Genomic DNA, 22,567 nt, shown 5'->3' on the forward strand with positions numbered 1-22,567 from the left:
ATCTCCATTTGGTACTCTTGTGAAGTGAACAAGATATTCTTATTTATATTATTATATTTATTAAAATAATATAAATAAATCTTATTATATTTATTTTGTTGCCTTTCATAAATAAGTAACAGTCATCCCCCCTTACCGTTAATACAATTGCTGATTTTCTCTACTTTGAAGAAGGAACAGTAGTTACATCCCTTATTAAAAATCTGAATTTGCCCATACACAGTAGTCGACATACTCTGTTGATATTCCCATCTTGTTTAGTTCAATTCCCTGAACAGAGATTTTTCAGACCATGCTCATCTTGTTAATTACTTTTAACTAATGATCCTAGAGTGTCCTTGGTATGTCAGGGTACTGCATGGCAATCTCCAAACTCATTTTCATGACTGCTGCCTCACATTAAAACTATACTGATTAGATTTTTTTTAACTTCTTTCTAATTGCACAGACCAATAAATCTATTTTAACCCATTTCTAGAACTATTGTGCACACTTGTGATAGTTACAGTATAATCTTTTCTGTTAGTTGAGCATTACTGAAGAAAGCACAATGTTTTAACTATATATAAATGCCAATCATGTATAGACTGCCTTTGTGTCATGAAGGAAAGGCACTCAGAAACAGAAGGATATAAGCCCCTTCCATTGGCTTCACAAGACAGGTTTCCTATCATGATGTGGGGTTGAGTCTTTGCTGTAAGCTAGGTTATGATGGCACCTTGGCATGTATAGTTCAGTTTTAGTTTGTATCACAATTTTTCATTAACATCATACACCCCATAATGCCAGGAGATGAACTAATATCAGTAAAGGTTTTTGTATCTTGAATTACAGAATACTTGACAGACAGACCACAGCTTATGAGGCTATTTCTTACTATTGTGTGTTTGAATGGATTTCCTTATTTTCTAAACACAAGGAGCAGACTGCACCATCATGTTTCCTATACTTGGTATAATGTATGGTAATGGTAATAGTAATATATGAAGATGATTTCTTGATATCTTTTTTGCAAGTTTTTTGATAGGAAAGAAATACAATTGCAGCTGGTGCCTGATGAGACAAAAAGATGCCATTCCTGAGTTGTAATTAGGAGTCAACAACACTGGAAAAATGTGTGAGATCTCCAAAAGTGCCACAAAAAGCAGAGCAGGACCTAAACTGGCCAACTTCAAAGAGGCCCACCCATGCAGGCTTCAGGTGACAATCCCCAAAAAGGGAAAACTGCTTTTTAAAGTTCAAAACAAAAAACATCAAAATGCAGGAGGAAGAAACCACAAAAACTCCAAGTTGTAGAAATAAACCAAAATGATAAATCTTTATAAATGAGGGGTTTTAATCATTAATTAGGAAAACTATGAAAAAATGCTTAAATGAAAGGGGAAGGAGTTGCATTAAAGGCAATTCACAACAAGTCCCAAATTGCAATCCCTAATCATAAACCAGTAACCAAAGCAGAAAATAATCAGTAAACAAGAAATTATTGAATTAAAAAACAATACTTAATATTTACTTTAAGCGACTTCAATAACTGCAGCTGAATCTTCTTCTCAGTGCTACTTATAAAAACAGAGGGACGACCCAGCAGCAGTGATGTTAGGGTGGCCCCACCTCCTGGAGTTCCATCCACAATGGGCCCATACTGTTTGCCATTTAATGGTCAACATCCATCCATCCATTAGCCAACCCGCTATATCCTAATACAGGGTCACGGGGGTCTGCTGGAGCCAATCCCAGCCAACACAGGGCGCAAGGCAGGAAATAAATCCCGGGCAGGGCGCCAGCCCACTGCAGTAATGGTGAACATATTATTAATAAATAATAAACAAACTTAAAAGAAACAACATGAAAAATAAAATTAACACAAAAATAAAAAAAAAACATAAAATACTCATTCATCCTGGCCATAACACTACACCCTGTTATGGTATAAAATTTAGAGCTGTCTAGACCACCTGCTTCAATGTTCAGAGTGACAGTTGTCCATAGGAAAGTTCAGGAAGTTTGAAAAGTGGATTCATATGGTGCCTTTAGTCTTGATGCTTCAATATCAGTCTACAGTGATCAGAATCAGAAACAGAATCACATTTATTGACCAAATATGCACACATACAAGGAATTAACTCAGATCAGGAAATACAGAAAAATATGCACATTAACTATATCTAAGAATGTTGTGAGGTATTGAGGGGTTTGGGGGTACCCATACCGACCGAGGGCAGCTTAATTAACCATTTGTGAAACTGATTGACTGTGTATGGGCTTTTTATATCTGCTTGTTTTGTGTAGTTTAGTCTATAGCAGCTGGCAGATGGGAGAAGTTCATAAAGGTTATGGCCTGGATATGAGAGGTCAATGAGGATTTTCCCTGCCCACTTCACTACTCTGGAATAGTACAGGTCCTGTAAAGTTAGAAGACTAGTGTCCATGATCTTTTCAGATGGATGGGCTGAGAACATACTCAGTGATTGCTGTGAAGAACTTAATCAGCAACTCCTGTGGTACACTGAACTCCCTCAGCAGGACGTACATCCATTACTATACTTGAAAAACTTGAAAACTTGAAAGAGTACATGTGAATGTGTGTGTGGCTGTGTGTATGAGATCATGTGGTCTAAAGAAGGAAAAAGTCAAGATAAAATAATTCTTACAGGACACAGAAAACCCATCATAATGTTATGTGCAAACTTTCTCTTGTTTTCTATATTATACATAAAAATGACAACTATAAATTGGCTCTATGTGAAAAAATGTTGGTGCGTACATTAGTGCTGCACTGTGGTAGGCACAAGTGCCTCATGTAGGAGAATGCACCTCCTTGTGCCCAAATAAGCCAGAATGGACACCAGCTCCCACAGAGATTAGAAAATGTATGAACGGTTGTTTTGGTATTTACAGCTATTCATCATCTAGAAAATATTAAAAGCTCCCAATTAACAAAACATTTCTGAAAATGTAATAGTCATAGAGGGTTGGAATTCCATAATTTGTAAGCTTAGACTGATTACTAACACACCACAGTTAAAGGAACATGCACCAAGAGAAATAAACATTAATCTGTCCTGACTTTAAGAAGTAAGTCATGTCTGTTGAAGTTAATGTAGTATCACATGTAAGGGCCAAATGAGTAAGTTGTAATTCTGGTGATGCAAAATACAGTACAGCTGCTTCCTGAACCTGCTGAGAGAATTTTTTTCAAACCAGAATGAAAGTATAAGTATAGTCTTCGAGCACTATGTAATTAAGTCAAAGAAGAGATAAGAAAACCATGTCTTTTTAATTTTCTTGAAGATTTTGTCAAGTATTTATGTTACACCCTTATTTCTCATTTGTTTTTAGGAATTTTGTAAATTTTAGTCAGTTTGTATTTATTGCTCCCATTTTCCTGAAACTATTGATACTGAACCTTTAAAGAAAACAGCAAAAAAACATAAAATATTAGGCTTTCACAGACTTTTATTTTTTCATTGTTTGTCTGAGAGAATATCAGTTTTCTTTTTTCTTTTAGTTTCACCAGGGATCCTGTTCCTAACTACAGTCCTAATGCTTTTATGGATACTACCAACACTAAACAGTGGGAAAACACTTTAATAATGCTACATGGGCATTTTGAACTTTTTCTGCTTTAGAACTTTTGGATAAAAGTTTAACCAACTGTCAAAAAGTAAAAGTTGCTAAATAAGTTGTTACAGCAAATAAAATATTCTAAAGAGTGGAGCTGCAGTCTTAGTCTACACTACATTAAGCAGGCAGTAAATATTGGAATTTATTATCTAATCTGAAATTCTGAATTGGATTAAGTGGGCGTATGTGTTTTACAAGTGTTATGCTTGATATTGGTCATCTGATTTACCTTGATGACACTTCTAGCTAGGAATAATCAAAAACTGATATTTAAGCAATATCCAAACACAGATGAAAGCAGAATGCTACTTATAGGCAGAAATGTGTGTTAAAATACCAACAGTTAGCAATTCTTAAAGGTGTTGTTACCATGATAAAATCATCTGATATTATATCCTAAATAAATTTATACTATACATTATAGAATACTAGCCAAGAAATTTAATTTAGGAGCACCAGAAAGTGCAGAGTCTACATAAAAGACAGGTGACTAAGGAGGTACTGTATATGCTCTTAAACACAGTGAAAGGTACAAAACTTCCAAAACAATTTAGGCCAGCACAATAGCATGATGCAATTATCAAGAAGTGCTAACAGATGACAGCATAAACAATGCCAGAATTATCATTAACATTTTTAGTATGACTAATTTGGTGTTGAGGAAAGACTAAAAACAATATATGAAAAGCATACACCTTCAAGAAATAAAAAATGAACTTAGAAGAATCCAAGTAAATGAGAAATATGATCAATAAAGATGCCTTCTATCCTGCTTACTTTGGAAAATTTCTTTAGTCATGCAAGGTGGACCACATTTTAGAAGTGAAGTTTCATCATTTCTGAAGTACAGTATTACCTTCAGCTATACCATACAGTATGTATGATGAGATAGGCAATACATGCAGCACGACCATGTTTAGCTTATCACCTTTGCCATTTAAACAGTGACTTTGATATAATCTTTAAAAGACATAAGAGACCTGTGCGCTAATAACAAATGCTGCTCATCTCAACTTAATTTGGTATATCTTTTGATATGGAGGGCCAGAAAAAATATTGCTTTTGTAAGTTCAAGCTGTTGTTTACAGTCAACATAACCAATTAATTAATACATACCCTGTGTAAGAGCAGACAATATGGGTACAAATTTCAAAGTATCATTTTCTGAGGGTGGCTCTTTATACCACTTGTACTGTCATCAGCTGCACTACTCTCCATGCCATAACAATTCCAAATTAAACAATTAACCAACTTTTTAAACAAGTATACTGGACTTGCTTATCTTAGAAATTCATTCTTCCTGCATTTCACAAATACATAAAATATTCATTATCTGTGTCTACCAGAAGGGAGCATTTTCACTCCTTGATTGATAAGGTTTAAGTGCTGACAAGCTGTAATTACCAGATTTATTCAGGAGTTATTTTTGCCTGGGAAAATGTGATGTAAAGAAAGATACATGGATGTAATTGCTTAGGCATAGCTTATTATCACTATATAACTGTTTCAACACATGTATTAGATGCATTTATGTTTTTTTGATGTGATGGTATAATCTGCTTAACTGTAAAGGTAAGAACAGTTTGTGGCTAAGGTGTCTGGTACACTTTAAATGGCACAGGTTTTAATTTTTTTCATCTGAATGGATCTCTTCAACAGTTGAGAAGCTAGATTTTATGATTTTTTTTGATCTTTGGAATGAAAGAAGTTAAAAAGTATCCTCCCATTTCCTTGTGTCTCTCTGAAAATATAGGCTCTTCTTTTCCTTCTTCATTAACTTTTCCAGAATTCATTAAATATTTCATATGCTGGAATTATAACAGACTTGTCATGGAGCTCACAATTCTCACAAAGGATATTTTACAGTAAACAAGACAGTACTCCTCCAAAATGCCCAAGATGCTGTATATGATCATTCATTCATTACTGATCAAAATGCTATTTTAAACAAATAATTTCTTAACAGGTCTCAAAAAATATTAAACAATGTAAGATGGCTAATGCTCTCAAGCTGTGTTACACTCATGTCTTTCATGCATATGAATCAATATATAGTCATAAGATACATTCATATTGCCTTCAAACTATTAAGGGGGGAAATTGTAGCATGCAACACTAAAAACCCTCTTTGGAGTTACGCTGAACCAGAATAGCAGGCAGCAGTTCTGTGAACCATATTTGAAAGCTTAGACTTGTGTATTTTAAGGCCTTAGAGACATATTTCATTAAACTATTTAGGTGCATTCCTTTTATGCTTATGCAACTAATCCGCAAAATAGTTGTACTAGTGCTACAGTACCCCCACATTTTATTTTTATTAGTGCCAGGCTATTTAAATCTACATCATAAGATGAATCATATTTAGTTTCCAGCCCTATACAGAAATTGTTTGTGAAAATAAGTAATCCACTTTCTATGAAAAAAAGGGCCAAAAACCAAAGATAAACATGTTTAAGTACTTTTTGTTAGATTTGGAAAAAGTTGGTCTTTGAAAAGATCTCAAAGTCTATATTATACCCTGGCAAAGATATTCCCTTTATCCAGATGATTATTAGATAGTTTAAAGCCAGATGACAATCTACCATAATCTTGTCCCTCAGAATTCTGACTGTGGCAGATTTTCAGTTTAAAATGTATTTAGTGAAAGCCTATTTAAATATTAAAAAAATTGTTGTTTCATCAGTCTGTTTAGTATTACACATTGCAGCAAATTTTTTAGTTATAGAAAGTGTAGTCAGTTGGTCAGCTGAGTAAGGATTGCTGCTGGCAAAGAAAGATCTTTTAAAAATGTTGTGGAAAGACAAGTACGGCAAAGGAGAACTGCAAGCTCTGCAAAGGCAGTGGACTCTCTAGGTGCAAATTCTCTGCAAAATGGAGGGAGGAAAAAAGAGAGAAAGCAAGTATGGTCATTAAGGACCAGAACCAGGGGAAAATACATTTTTAAAACTGAAACAAAGTTAAAGTATCTTCAAAGTTAAATAAAGACTAACTTTACAACAAGCTGTATATCAATATTAACACTCAGTACATACAAAACTACACTAATTTGTAATGCAACTATATAAACTGTTCATTCTTTTATACTGCATAAAATAAATGACAAAAACAATCATACCCTCTTGAGTTTGTTCCAGTTTTCTTCCAAACTTAATCCATTCAAGGCTCCAGTGATTGTTAAGAAACAAGCCAGAAAGCATGGGGCCATTGCACCCTAGAATTAAATAATATTGTCAGTTTTGAACAAGCACAAATTAACAATTGACTAATATCTCAGTTCAGCATACTCACACCTACAATTAAAAAATATTCAAACAAATATTTAAAATAAATGCTATCATCTGGAAAACTTCTTCAAAGAACAACCTGTGGAAAAATTAGACAGTCCCTTGCCATAATGTATGTTGCATAAAAATTACATTGGTAGAAATTTACTCTGACAAACTGCTTAGATTAATTGCCTTTAAATGTGTTAATTGTTGTTATTACATGATATGGAATTAGAATCATGCATATCTTTCAGTCCTTGGTCCTCGTATTCATTTGTAGTTCTGAACTGAATATACCACAGCCTATGTAAAAGATAAGCTGGTGCCCATCCATTACCTGTTTAAATGACATGGTGAGGTGCAGTTTATGATCTTTTTTCTTTAATTAAAACTTGAGTGAGCTACAGGCTTATGAGCTGTCTACAGTGATGTTGAGACAGAGAGAGACAGAAAATTGAACTGTGGTTTGTTTCTGTGTTGGGATGTTTTCTGCATGTATGATCATGCTCTGGCCTCTAAACACATTCATGATCAAATTGTTGCTTATTACTACAATTATTAATGGAACATTTACTCAAGCTCAATTTTTTAAATCTCATAGCTAGAAAAAGAAAATCACTGCGAATGGAAAAAGTAAATGTATTTTGTTTTTTCTGCACTATGGTTAAAACATATTCCACCTTTTTTTTATTTATCCTATTTTCCATGTTAAAAATTATATGGTATTAAAATCTGTATGCTAAATCAATCTTTGGCCAGGAGCTGGCATTACCTGCTGCTTAATTTTTAGAGATAACTTATAAATGCAATCTGCCTGAGACTAACTTGACTGTTAATAAAAACCTAAAAAAATATCTAACAATGAAATTATACAAAACTTGATGAAAATTGTGACATTTGAATAATGTGTACACAATTTAAAACAGAAAAAGAAATGCTTATGGACGAGATATAGACAAACAAAAACTACCCTTACATAGCACAGTACAGTGCATCCGGAAAGTATTCACAGCGCATCACTTTTTCCACATTTTGTTATGTTACAGCCTTATTCCAAAGTGGATTAAATTCATTTTTTTCCTCAGAATTCTACACATAACACCCCATAATCACAATGTGAAAAAAAGTTTACTTGAGGTTTTTGCAAATTTATTAAAAATAAAAAAACTGAGAAATCACATGTACATAATTATTCACAGCCTTTGCTCAACACTTTGTCGATGCTGCTTTGGCAGCAATTACAGCCACAGGTCTTTTTGAATATGATGCCACAAGCTTGGCACACCTATCCTTGGCCAGTTTCGCCCATTCCTCTTTGCAGCACCTCTCAAGCTCCATCAGGTTGGATGGGAAGCATCGGTGCACAGCCATTTTAAGATCTCTCCAGAGATGTTCAATGGGATTCAAGTCTGGGGTCTGACCAGGCCACTCAAGGACATTCACAGAGTTGTCCTGAAGCCATTCCTTTGATATCATGGCTGTGTGCTTAGGGTCGTTGTCCTGCTGAAAGATGAACCGTCGTCCCTGTCTGAGGTCAAGAGCGCTCTGGAGCAGGTTTTCATCCAGGATGTCTCTGTACATTGCTGCAGTCATCTTTCCCTTTATCCTGACTAGTCTCCCAGTTCCTGCCGCTGAAAAATATCCCCACAGCATGATGCTGCCACCACCATGCTTCACTGTAGGGATGGTATTGGCCTGGTGATGAGCGGTGCCTGGTTTCCTCCAAACATGACGTCTGGCATTCACACCAAAGAATTCAATCTTTGTCTCATCAGACCAGAGAATTTTATTTCTCATGGTCTGAGAGTCCTTCAGGTGCCTTTTGGCAAACTCCGGGCGGGCTGCAATGTGCCTTTTACTAAGGAGTGGCGTCCGTCTGGCCACTCTATCATACAGGCCTGATTGGTGGATTGCTGCAGAGATGGTTGTTCTTCTGGAAGATTCTCCTCTCTCCACAGAGGACCTCTGGAGCTCTGACAGAGTGACCATCAGGTTCTTGGTCACCTCCCTGACTAAGGCCCTTCTCCCCCGATCGCTCAGTTTAGATGGCCAGCCAGCTCTAGGAAGAGTCCTGGTGGTTTCGAACTTCTTCCACTTACGGATGATGGAGGCCACTGTGCTCATTGGGACCATCAAAGCAGCAGAAATGTTTCTGTAACCTTTCCCAGATTTGTGCCTCGAGACAATCCTGTCTTGGAGGTCTACAGACAATTCCTTTGACTTCATTCTTGGTTTGTGCTCTGACATAAACTGTCAACTGTGGGGCCTTATATAGAAAGGTGTGTACCTTTCCAAATCATGTCCAATCAATTGCATTTACCACAGGTGGACTTCAATGAAGCTGCAGAAACATCTCAAGGATGATCAGGGGAAACAGGATGCACCTGAGCTCAATTTTGAGCTTCATGGCAAAGGCTGTGAATACTCATGTACATGTGCTTTGTCAATTTTTTTCTTTTTAATAAATTTGCAAAAACCTCAAGTAAACTTTTTTCACGTTGTCATTATGGGGTGTTGTGTGTAGAATTCTGAGGAAAAAAATGAATTTAATCCATTTAGGAATAAGGCTGTAACATAACAAAATGTGGAAAAAGTGATGCGCTTTCCGGATGCCCAGTACATAAAATACATCATAATTTTTAGGACTTGTTCTTGTTGCTACATTCATTTTTGATAAAAACATTAACTTGCCTCATAGTAGTGCATACATTTAGCCCTTTGCGCCCTTGGGTTAATGTATTTATTGATGCTGTGGTTTGGAAATTTGGTTAGTGTTAGGCCTTTTTTAATTTGATTTTCTTTAAATGCTTTCAACATCTGGTTGTGTTTTTCAAAATTATAAAGTAATTTTACTTCTGTACTTCTTTGGATTTCTTTACTTAGGTTTAACCTTTGGAATTTTCAATATTTTAATTTCTATTTATTTTTAAGTTCTGTTTTCCACTATCAAGATATTTTAATGTAAAGGTTTTTTGTGTTTTTTTTTTTGGTTTAGGCCTTGCCATTAGAGATCATGCCACAGTAATAAGGATACAGTCTGAGCGCTGGGAGCAAACCACTGGAACCACAGAGGAAATTCAGGGAGAAGGTTTAAGAATTCTGAATTATTTTTTTCCTTCATCAAGCAACACTTAAATTCACCAGAATAATAAAGTGAAAACAGCATTTTAGAAATTTTTGCAAATTTCTAAAAAAAAAACAAAAAAAAAACAAAAAAAAACGGAAACGTCACATTGGCATACGCATTCAGACCCTTTATGCAGTACTTAGTTAACACGCTTAACATGCTTCATAACTAACTTCTCTGCAGATCTTCTTAAGCTCTGTCAAGTTGGATTGAGACTGTTGGTGGACAGCTATTTTCAGAATTCTTTAGAGATACTTGGTGAGTTCAAGTCCATACTCTAGCATTTGCAGAGTTGTCATATGCCAGTCCTGCGTTTTCTTTGCTTTGTGCTTAGCGTCACTGTCCTTTTGGAAGGCGAACCTTCAGCCCTGTCTGTGAACCAGAGGGCTATAAAGCAGGTTTCCACAAGTAACATCTACGTGATTTTCTCTGTTACGCTTTCCTTCAACCCTATCTAGTCTCTAAGTCACTGCCACTGAAAAGCAATCCCACAGCATGATGCTACACCTACCAGGCTTCACTCCAGGCTTGACACTAATCTTGTTGTCATCAGACCAGAGTCTTTCAGGTACCATTTACAAACTATAAGCAGGCTTCCATGTGTCTTTTAGTGTGAAGAGGCTTCTATCTGGCCACTGTGTCATAAATAGGTGGAGTGTTGCATGATGGTTGCCCTTAAGGAGGTCTCTCCAATTTAAACACAGGTTTTCTGGCACTCGGCAAAAGTAGCCATTGGGTTGTTAGTCACTTAATTTCCAGCTGGCCATTGCTACAAAGAGCTGAGGTTATTCCTAACTTGTTCCATTTAAGAATTATGAAGGAAAATGGGCTCTTGAGAACATTCAAATCCCCAGGATTTTTTGCAGCCTTCCCCAGATCTGTGCCTCAACACAGTTCCATTTCTAAGCTCTAAAAGCAATTCCTTTGATCTCATGGCTTTGTTTTTGCTGTCATACACATTGACAGCTGTGAGACCCTCTATAGACAGGTGTGTACCTTTCCTAATCATGTCAATTGAAATACATTGACCACATGTGGACTCCAGACAAGTTGAAGAAACATCTCAGTGACGATCAGTAGAATCGGATGCCCCGAGTTAAAGTTCAAGTAACATAGCAAAAGGTATCAATACTTGTGTCAATGTGAAATTTCGATTTATTTTTAATAAATTTGGAAAAAAATTTTAAAATCTGTTCTCAGTTTGTTGATTCTGGGAAAAATGTAAATGATTTTAGAAGAAGGTAGTTACAATAATTGAAGAACATAAAAAATATACCCATTGATGCAAATGACAGTGTCTGTTAGATTACTGACTCATACTCATTGCTTTCATATTATTACATGTATTGGTTGAGATTTATACAATACCAGATTATAAGATGTTAAGTCCACAACATGTCGTTTTACAACAAAATCATAAATATACAAGAAAACTTTTCAGCTATGGAATTCGTCAAACATGACATTATCAACTAGCAATGTCTTTACCATACATCAGCAGGGTGAATTACTATTGTTACATGAATATCATGCTAAATATATTGTTTTCAGTATAATCCAACATATATATTAACAGATCCATCTTTAAAACATATTGACGTAATTGTAATTTAACTTATGGGAAACCAAAAGAAATTACAGACAAAAATATTCTTAGGAGTTTTAAAGCAGAAGGGAACATAACATGGTGTTACCTAACTTTCATCTTCACTATTGAGTTGTAAACATATTGTTGACTGTATAGGGTGTCAATGAGCTCCAAACTCCAGACAAAACAGGCAAAACACAAGTCCCAGGTTTAAATAAAGTATTTATTTTCCAGAATATACCTTCTTACACATTCTTTTTATCCAGAATGCAAATATAAATAATTCTTTTCTTTTAATTCTTTCTTACTTTCTCCTTCCCCCCAGGTGTGCTTTGCCTGACTCCACTCCTAACTTTGACTAACCAGGAGGAGGTGGAGTGGTTCCTTTTCATCCTAAAGTCAGTAGTACTTTTGGTGCAACAAAATTGACACCTGGAAGCACTTCTGGGCAATGCAGGGGAGCCTGGCCCTAACAACTTTCTTTAGCAGCACCCAAGGAACCCAACAGGGCTGCCCACCAGAACTACAAGCTGGTGTCCAAGCAGGAGCCATACCAGAAGAATGTCACCCCCCAATGTATTAGGGGAACACATGGCCCTAGAAGGCCATTCTCGTTTTGCCTTTCTGCTGTGATAGCCTCCAAGCTGGGAAAGGTACCACATAACAACACAACTGGGATGTCTGTCCATCTGCCTTTAGTTTATGTATTATGAAAGTATGGAAGAAATCAGAATATAATGAACATTGACTATGTTGTTGAGTCACCACAGGTATGTGGTGTAATAAAATAAGGGCAAATCATTAAAAACACAAAATGGTTAAACACTAAATGGTTTCCTACATAAAATGTGTTGCAGAAAATATGCCTGAACATCAAAAAAAAATGCAAATTGCTAAGCAGCATATTATTTAAAGAGCAAAACAGCTAACAGCGAAAGCAAACAAATTTGTAACTGTTAATGAGTAACTAAGCACAACAGGGTGCCAGATGCCAAGAAAAAAGAAAAGTGAAAACATTTCCATAGGAGAAATGATGCTATATGCATACATTAATAACATAACACCTTCTTGAAAGAAATTGTTTCTCAAATTAAGCTGGCGATACCTTGATAATAACTAAACTTAGCAGATCTGAGACACAAGCTGTACTAACCAATTGTGGTTATGTCGGTTCTTTAACTCACAGCTTAGGAAGATAAGTTTTTATTTTTTCATTCTCATATTTTCAGATGCTATGCCTGAAAGAATTTAATTTCAAAATAAATAGCAGTACATTTTTTAACTGAATCCAAACATATACTTTTTTGACTCAGCTGATACTTTATTATGTAAGATATACAGTAGTGTAATGTTGCTGCTTTTTAGATTTTATTTTGATGTTTCTATGCCTATTATTTGTACACCAGTAATGGGAGTACACTTGACTTGAGCATTCCTAGTTTTCATCCTCTACTCTGTACGCTTAGCATTCGTTTTCTCAGAGGTTGATGTGCTTACTGCTTCCTGAGCAGCTCTTCTCTTCTTTTGTCAGCATCTTTTTGCGTTAAAACTGAAAGTCAGTGTTTGTGTTGCAATTACTTAGTATGTTTTCCTTAATTTTTCACTTAAGTGCCTCTTCCTCAAGAATGATTTAAGATATGAAGAGGTAGGGAAAGTGACAGCAAAGGTGGTAGGGATGAGAATGGCACCCGGACCCATGTGCCGCCCTGCTGGCCGCTGCCGAGAGTTGATTCTACAATAAAATAAAATAAAAATAAAAAGAGAAATAACCTTGGAGGTCAATTACCACCCTGAAAGTGGATAGTAGACATCACGTAGTATAGGTGTATCAAATTTCAGTTCAATAGGTCAAATGGTTTGCGAGTTACAGGTGATTTAAAATCCTTGACAGACAAATGAACGGCCATTGTAGCGTATTATATATAAAGATTGTGGTGAGTCAAACCCTAACTGTCAATGAGGCAATGTTTTTTTGTGTAGGGAAAATACATTACACTGATCTGTGCCTGACAACACTTATAGATCTGCCTATGCCATTAAAAATAATTTCATTAGTCTGAATAAAAGGATTCATTAGTCTGTTTATTTAACTAGATATAATAACAAAGCACAAGAAATTCTTTAGCATACTGTCTGCAAATCAAATAAACCTTAAATGTAAGTGAATTAACTATAGTTTTAAGTTCAGTTAAATCACATTATTATAGAGTAAACTAAAAACAAAAACTCATAAAACTGTCTGTAGCTAACACTCACAGATGTGCATGCCTATTGGCTGTTGCACTGCTGATAGTGGGCACACCACGAGAGAAGGGAAACAGGACCAGGAGAAAAATAGGATTGAAAACTAAACCAAAAGGTCAAAACAGAAGAAATCAATAATACCTAGCACTTAAGCCAAAATGTCATCCAGATTCAAAACCATAAATTAAATAAATAACTTGATAAATTTTTAACACATATGGTTTGCTATTCTTTTAAAAATTCACAAAGAAGTTCAAGAGGCTAACCTTTATACCCTATGCACACAACTCTAGATGTCATTCCATAATAACCACTCTACAAACCTGAACAAAATGGTTTAGCCCAAAGAAACAAACAAGCTTTAAATGACAGGTTTCAAGTAAATTAACATTATTAATAAATACAGTGTCTAAAAAAAGTATACAGAGGGATAAAACCTGAAAAATTAATTTTTGTGCAGAGAATGCAGATCACAACATCACCTACATATAGCTGTTGACAGTAGTACAAACTCCACCTAAGCAGCATTTAGCTGAGAATTTTTATGCATTTCTATGCCCACCAGGGTCATTCTTCCAGAGGCAATGCTGTTCACAGAATTGAACCCAATAGAACAGTTGAATGTTGCAATTGTTTACACCAGCTCCTGATGTATAAATGATTGTATATACCACATTCTAATTGATATTTTCCTAGCCTGGATCTTGTCTCCTCCATGTCCTAAGTGGCACTGCACCCAACAGCCACCCCTTGCTTTATAGAGAGTGAACCTCAACATGGATTTAATGGACTTTTTCAGTTAAAGTCAAACAGAATCAAGTAAAGATTACAAAATAGTCAACTAACCAGAACCACATTTACTGGAGAATACTTTGTTCAAAGTAGGTTCAATTTGGACAGATTAAATAAAAGCAAAAGAAAAAGGCAGGTACAATAGGTAGGCAGAAAGAACTTTATTTGTCCCCAAGGGGAAATTTGGCACAGGATAGTAAGGGGTATCTACTATAATGCTTTCTTTCACAATTTTAATAGTGTTTTTGTAGTGACTGCCTGATTTCATTAAATAAAAACAAAATAAACCAAATTTATTTTAAAGACAGATATACTGTATCTGCACCTACAAACAGTACTCAAAAAATTATATTTTTCCAGCTGGCTAACAACACAGCAGTATTTTGGTAATAATATATCCTAGCTTGCTTCCATCTGTTTTTTTTTTTTTAAGTGATTTATTTGTTTAGGCATTGTTAGTTCGTTTATCACATCTGATTTCCCATACATGACCAACAGATGGTAGAGGTGAACATGTCAAGGAAATAATTAAATTGATGAGATCACTGCAAGCAGAAAGGCACATGAACTAGGTAAGCTTTGCAACATAAAAAGTTCTTTGAAGAATGAAACACTGACACAGAATATAAATGTAAATAGGAACATTTATTAGCTGTCAGAAATAGTAAAAGAAATCCAGACCTATTAGTTGTTCCCTGAAGAAGGACCATTTGTAATACTCTATTTCCTTTTTTCAGTTTTTGCTAACTTAAACTTTAAATTCAAACCTCTGGCAGTTAACTGCCTACCTTTTCACCATTTTAGGTCATTCACTGCATTTCAACTGATTAAATTTGAAGAAAAGCAGGAAAACTGAGGTGTTCTAAAGGTTTTGACCAGTATTATAGCTGAAAACACACAATTATAAACAGGATAAAAACTATATCTAGCGGTCAAACCACTGCATTTAAAAATTTGATAAAAGAAAAAGACTATGCCAATTTCAGAAATTTAAAATGAGGCTTAAATGAAACAGCTACATTACAGGGAAGGAAGCACAAGGAAGGAAGAATCTTTGGGGTTTTAGAAGTAACACAGACTGCTGTTTATGTAAATATGGGAATTTATATTTAGGACAGGATAAAATCTGTTTATCAAAAATGTTGTTTCCCATAAAGTAACTTTTGTGTAAACAAACTATATGTCAAATTTAGACGCCATTCTTTTCTGTCATGCCAGCAAGTTGTTTAATATAAAAGACTATGCAGAGCATTCTGTATAAATAATAGCACCAACCCACAGCTCATGTGGTACTGGTTTTAATATTCTTATTGGAATCTTTGAAATGGAGGAATGTATTTGAGCACCCCTAGATATTTTCAAGGAGCCCATATGTTAATTTAAAAGAAAGCTTTATCTGAAACCATGCACCTCATATTCAGGGGTACAGTTCACCATATCTAACATGTAAAGAATAATAAGGAGAGAGAACACAAAACAAACAAACAGAATTTCTAAAGATAAACATGGGATTATTGAAATACATATAAAGAAAGAAGCAGAACAAGTTTACTTAATGGTAGACAGAAAATGAGAGTCAGCCACTTTCCATGACAGAAGCAATGTCACTGATTTTTATTGAGATATAGTATAAAATTTATATTGGTAGGCTGTAAAAGGATTGAAGGTATTGCTAAAACACTCAGAACTGTCATAGATGTTAGGCCACTCCATCACAAGAAATAATGAGCTGAGTATAAAAAAAGAACCAGAAGTTTGAAAACATAAATGTATATTTCCGTACGGATTCCCCAAAAAAATCTGATTTTCAAACATAACTTTTTAATTAAATTATCTTGACAGAATGACATTAGAATGTCTACAGTATATATTATTCTAACACCTGATTTACCACATCAGTTTGAATACTGACATCAATTAGACATTTTAAGAATAATTTCTGTTTGACTGTACTTATTTCAGAACTATTTGAGATACTTTAGAAATGGAAAAGCAAAGCAGTTTAAAAAAGGATTAATGCCATTTTTATTCCTTTCCCTTGGAATTAGGCACTTGGCACACTCCACTTTTGAATTGGGCTAATACAATCACTCTACCAGCCACTAAGGACATGATTTAAAATGATTTTGAAAATTGTCATGTCTAAGATGAAATCAATGGAGAAATATTTTCATGCCTACTAGGAATTGATAATTGATGAACGTTTGTATTTATTATTTAGTGGTAGCCCGTGGGTGAGACTGCAATTATATCATTTTCTTGGATGTAGCATTAAAGGGTCAGTTTACAGTATTAATTATCAAGAAGTGAACTGAGAATTGTTTTCTGTTGTGTAAATTTGGCTTCACAATCACTCCTAAGATGGTGACAACTGGTGTACTCGCAGATGGGATTTACTGTAAATATAAAGGGAAATTGTGAGCCCATTGGGTCACAATTGCAGCATCATCCATAAGGACTGTTCTATCACCCGCCCTGACTGCAACTCTCCAATTGTGACACACTGGGCTGGCTACTTTGAGCAGCTGTTTAAAGCTGATCCTCTGGCTAGGATGTTGGGTCCAAGGTTTTTCTGGCCGATCCTCCAATTAGCTGTGAACCATCTGAGGGTAAGGAAGGCTGCGGGGATCTGTGAAATCTGGGGTAAACTTCTCCAGGCTGGTGTTAAGGCTGTCCTCCTTGCATTGCAAGGAATCTTTGCTTCTGTCTGGGAGATGGGTGTCTTCCCAACTAACTGGAAAACAGGACTTGTCATCCCTGTCTAGAAGAGGAAGGGTGATCGCCTGGATTGTGGCAACTACAGGGGGATAACACTGCTGTCAGTGCCAGGTAAGGTCCTTGCTAAATAGGATCGGGGATCACTTGCTCACCTACCAACAACCAGAGCAGTCTGGTTTTATGCCTAAGAAGTCTACCATCAACCGCATCCAGGCTCTGAGGGTTCTCATGGAGTGTAAACGCAAACATTGGCAGAGTTTCAATGCAGCATTTGTTGATTTTCATAATGTTTTTGACTCAGTTGATCGAGTTGCTCTGAGGCATATCCTAAGACTTCGTGAGATCCCCCCAGCATTGCTGGGTATTATGGCCGGCCTGTACACTGGTACTACGAGTGCTGTGCAGAGTGGAGGAAGAACCTTTGCATTTTTCCCAGTTGATTCTGAGGTTCGTCAGGGGTGTGTTCTTGATCCTACTCTGTTTAATGTCTGTATGGACTGGGTGTTAGGCAGGGTCATGGGGTCCAGCAGCTGTGGGGCCTCTGTTGGTGAAGAAAGATTCACTGATCTTGACATTGTCGATGATGCTGTGAGCTTCATGGAGTCAATGGAGGCTCTAATTTAGGTTCTTGAAAGACTTAGTGAGGAGTCTGAGCATGTCAGTGTTTTGCATAAAAAACAAAATCCAGTCCTTTAATGACCTCTTGGGCACAGCCATTAGCAGTGTGTCTGTCTGCGGAGAGAGTGTTGACCTCATTGAGAGGTTTACTTACCTCGGCAGTGACATTCATGTCTCTGGTGACTTTTCCTATGAAGTCAGGAGACGGATTGGGAGAGCATATGGGGGTCATGAGGTCTCTGGAAAGGGGTGTGTGGCGCTCCTGATATCTTTGCAAAAAGATGAAGGTGCAAGTCTTTTAAGTCCTTGTTCTTCCTGTTTTGCTATATAGTTACAAGACATGGATGCTATCCAGTGACTCCTTCAGTACTGTGTCTGTTCAGAGAATCCTTGGGTATAGCTGGTTTGACTTTGTAGTGAACGAGCAGTTGCTCACAGAGTCTTGAATGATGCACATTACCTATATTGTGAGGAAGCGTCAGTTATGGCACTACGACCATATGGTATGATTCACCAAGGGTGATCCCGCTCACAGGATCCTCATTGTGGCGGAAGTGAGCGACTGGACCAGGCCAAGGGGAAACCCACGTAACACCTTGCTGTGGCAGATAGGTGGTCATTTCTGGGGGTTGGGACTGGATACTGTGTCTGCCTGGGGGACTGTCAACTAGATCCCCAAGTTGTTTTGTGTGCTGGGTGCATGCTCCCCAGCCTGACCTGACTGCACAGGGAGAAATTGATTGTAATATCCTATACAACACTACTAACACATAGACTTATCTTTTTAACTGGAAGAACCCCTATCCACTTTCTAAAACTCAGTGGGTAAGCAACATTGTGTATTATCACAATTGGGGAAATGTCTAATTCTGTTTTATGTTCAAAACATTTTATAAAACATGGCAAGAATTTATTAATATAATCTTAGAATAAGAATGCCAGGCATGTGACTGTCTCTCTTGTGCAATTACTTGTTCTGTTACATTTTAAAATGTTATTTTTTTCAGCTTGTATATGTTCTTTTTCTCTTTTCAGGGAAGTTTTTTTCTTTGTATTTTTACTTTTGTTTTCTCTGGATTGATTTTTTTCTGGCAACTTCAGTCTTGAGGTATGAGACAACCATATATGAGGCAATTCTCTACAGTATTTCGGTTTAAATATGCCAGAAACAGATTTTAAAAAGTAAGCACAAATCTAAATTTTTAAATTTTGTTTTATTACTGGTGAAAAATAACAAAACATTAACTGACCTGGTCCAAGATCATCTTTTTAAATGCAACAGTTTTGTTTCCTCCAGGAACAAGATAATCAAGAGCCTTGTACCATCCTCCAATAACTGGGCCCTAGTAGAGTGAATATAAAACATAATATTACCACAAACTTTTATAAACCACCATGTGACATTTAATTTAAAAAAAGTAGTTAGGAATATATGTGTTTAGTCTGATCAACAAGTAAGGTTTAAAACAGAATATAAATGCTTTTATACTTGCAAGTGAAATAACAAATTTATATTTTTATCTGTCGTATTTGCCAAGTATGCTGTCATACAGTGGCCAGGAACACACGAAGGCTGTAGTACAAAACACACCATATATAATTTTGTCTTCTTGAGGTCTGTTCAAGTCCCAGGTATTTTACGACACCAGAGCAGGTTAAATAGGAGATAAAATCTTTTCTGGTAAGGAGAAAAGTAAAAGACTTAAGCCATAAGGAGCTTTATCCTGTTACTAGTCTATAGATTGCAAACATAATGAAAACTGCAAAAATGACTTATAAAAAATGTTTGCATTCAGCTTAGCAGTAAATGAAAACTTTAAATCCACTTATTCCTATGAATAAATGAAGTTCATTAAACACTAGAGTGATGATGAAAATGTTTTATTTCATCAGAGCAATTTCTTAAAGTATAAAAGAGACATGATACAATCATAAACAACAGTTTTATTTAGATAGCAATTAACCAATCAGAACAAGAGGAATACAAAGTCAGTTCATTAATGAAACAAATAAGAAATGGTATACATTACTGTTCCTTTTTTCACATGTTTCATTTTTAGAGTAAAAACTTCTTTATCTCCTTAGCTAAACTGTAAACATTTTAAATTTTAGTTTTAGAGAGTTTTGAATTATTGTTGTGTACTGGTAGACCCCTTTATTGTTTTTGTATAAATCGTATATGTATGTATCTATGTATGTACTGACTCTAACAATGCTTGTCGCATAGTATGATGTCCCTTGGGTTGTTTTATTTTATCTGTGTAGCAATGTCCAATATTTTTCACATATTTCATTCTGGGATAATAAAAGTCTATCTGCCTACCTAAATTAAGTACAACTGCTTTATGCATAAGGTGTTTTCCAAAACAAACAAAAGTGTAACAAAACCAGTCATTTATCATGCACTTTTTTCAGTTGTTTCTGTGCATAGCTTGAAATTTGATTTAATGCATATCATTTATTTGCATCACAAAGCAGTTTATGAATTAATTACAGACATTTGGGGGAAAAAAGATGGAATTACATATTGCAAAAATAATACTTAAACATTTTTTTTTGCAGAATACAATTCATATTTGGATCCGTGTAATGAAAAGCAATTCTGCTTTATGCGTTCCCCTCTGCTCCTTCACAGTAGGTAATGATGATAAAAAGACTTGCTTTTTTACTGCAGTGTTCAAGTGAATGTACAGTTTTCTAACATGGGGGTTAAGACTTATTACTGTAGTTTTTCTAGCTGATCACTTGAGCATCAGACAAAGGTATTTATGGCTCTGCTTCTTTAACAGAAAAGGACTACTTTATGTATGTACACAGCAAAATATATGGTAATACCTGGAAAAAAAAAATCACTATATCAAAATCAGTTATCACAAGTACATTATATGAGCAGGAAATGTGTTTTACTAAAACTGATGCATTAGGCAGTGTAGATCAGTGGCTAAGGCTGGCAGGTTAGTCTCACTATGTAACTCTTGAGTCATTTAAAATGCATGTTCAATGAGCGTAGATAATATTGTCACGTAATAACCAGACCACTACAGGCTGAAGTATTGGGATACCAGTATAGTAACCCCATTTAGTACTGACAAAAAGAAAAGTTAAACAAAAACAAAACAATTATCAATCACTGTATCCAAACAGGATAATAAGAGGTCAGAAAACAATCATGGTTATTCAGAGTTTCCCTCACTTTATCAAGGATCTAAAAACAATCCTTTCCAGTGTCATCATTGTCCATATACAGTAGAGCCTCTCCCAAAAGGAGTGATGGTTTATGAAGAAGGAGAAGATGTGGTCATGCAAAGTCCTTGTTTTAATCTTACCAAATCTAATGACAACAGGTGCTTTGGTAGTACATTAAGAAAGGTTAAATGTGTCTATTAGACAGTGTTCTGTGTAATTATGTTTACTCTGTTTTGGGGCTAGTACATTTACACCTTTTTCCCAATTGTCTGCAAATGGTCATATGCTTGAATTTTCCAAATATAAGGTCTTTTAAAAAAATAGGTAAGTTCTTTTGGCCTAAATAATCTCTTGACATCATCAAAATTATACCGTACCACATAGACTTGTCTTATCTGGTCTTCAAACAAACATGATTATTTAAAAGCCTCCTTTTCAACAAATACTCGTATTTATCTGTTAAGAAAAAATTGAAATTATATGATTAATTGGTGTTCCTTTAATGAACTTAGGACTCTCAGGCTGAAAGACAGCAGTGCCAACGACTATATCACGGTAACACTTTGTAAGAATTGCAAACCTCATAAAAAGAAAGTAAAAGATAGCTGTCTGTAAAATTTTACATTACATAACAAACCATCTTAAATTTGCTTAAATCACTTAATGCTTGCATCGGGCTGGAGCCCATCCTGGTAGCACTGCACGCCAGACAGAAAACAGCCCTGGATAGTGTAATTAAACATTACTATCATGTACTTAATGTGTACTTTAAGTAACAGTACAGGTGAATATGTATTTCTTATTCTCACCCTACAGTTTCGTTTGTATTTATCTACAGTATACTGTATACTGTCTGAGATGCACAAAAGTACACAGTAATTATATCTTGGCACAATGCAGTTAAGCGGGTAACTCCCACAGCCAAAAGACATGATTTTGTGTCAAATGATGATATGAAAATGGACTGGAGCTAATAAGGATAAGTGGGTAAATGTGTCCAGTGTTTACTGGCATGTCTGCAATGGTTAGTTCCTGCCTTTTATCCATCCCTGATAAGACAGCTTCTGGCTTTCAACCCTGTACTGAAAAAAAAACATGTTTACAAAATGAATGGAACAAAGCATCACTTACATAATACTAACAGAATAAAAAAGTATATAAATAGTGTTTATATTCAACATATTAGATGAAGTTACAGACACTGTAAATTAATACATGCATTCAAATCAAGTGTTCTTGTACCCATAAATCCCCACATTCTGGAAACTGATATACTGGCATCACTGAATGACAGAGAACATATAAATCATTTGGGATGTTTTATGGTCTCTTTTAAAGCACTGATTTAAAAATAAATAAAATAACAGTCTGTTCCTCCAGATTTTCAAAGGAAAAACAGAAAGA

The 22,567-nt window shown here is 35.6% G+C and overlaps 1 protein-coding gene across 3 annotated transcripts in view; it reads right to left on the reverse strand.

The window, feature by feature from the left end:
- Positions 1 to 22,567, reverse strand: part of mpv17 (mitochondrial inner membrane protein MPV17) — a 127,642-nt gene that overhangs the window by 45,461 nt on the left and 59,614 nt on the right. For 2 of the 3 annotated variants that reach the window (XM_039749010.1, XM_039749011.1), the window contains exons 4-5: positions 19,228 to 19,320; positions 6,740 to 6,835 (exon numbers count right to left, since the gene is read on the reverse strand). In XM_039749010.1, the coding sequence (XP_039604944.1) occupies positions 6,740 to 6,835; positions 19,228 to 19,320 (189 nt within the window). Of the gene's footprint in view, positions 1 to 1,925; positions 2,056 to 6,739; positions 6,836 to 19,227; positions 19,321 to 22,567 lie in introns of those variants that run through there. The other variant, XM_039749012.1, reaches the window with a different exon arrangement.

Source organism: Polypterus senegalus, chromosome 3, assembly GCF_016835505.1.
Source record: "Polypterus senegalus isolate Bchr_013 chromosome 3, ASM1683550v1, whole genome shotgun sequence".
NCBI classification, from domain to species: Eukaryota; Metazoa; Chordata; class Cladistia; order Polypteriformes; family Polypteridae; genus Polypterus; species Polypterus senegalus.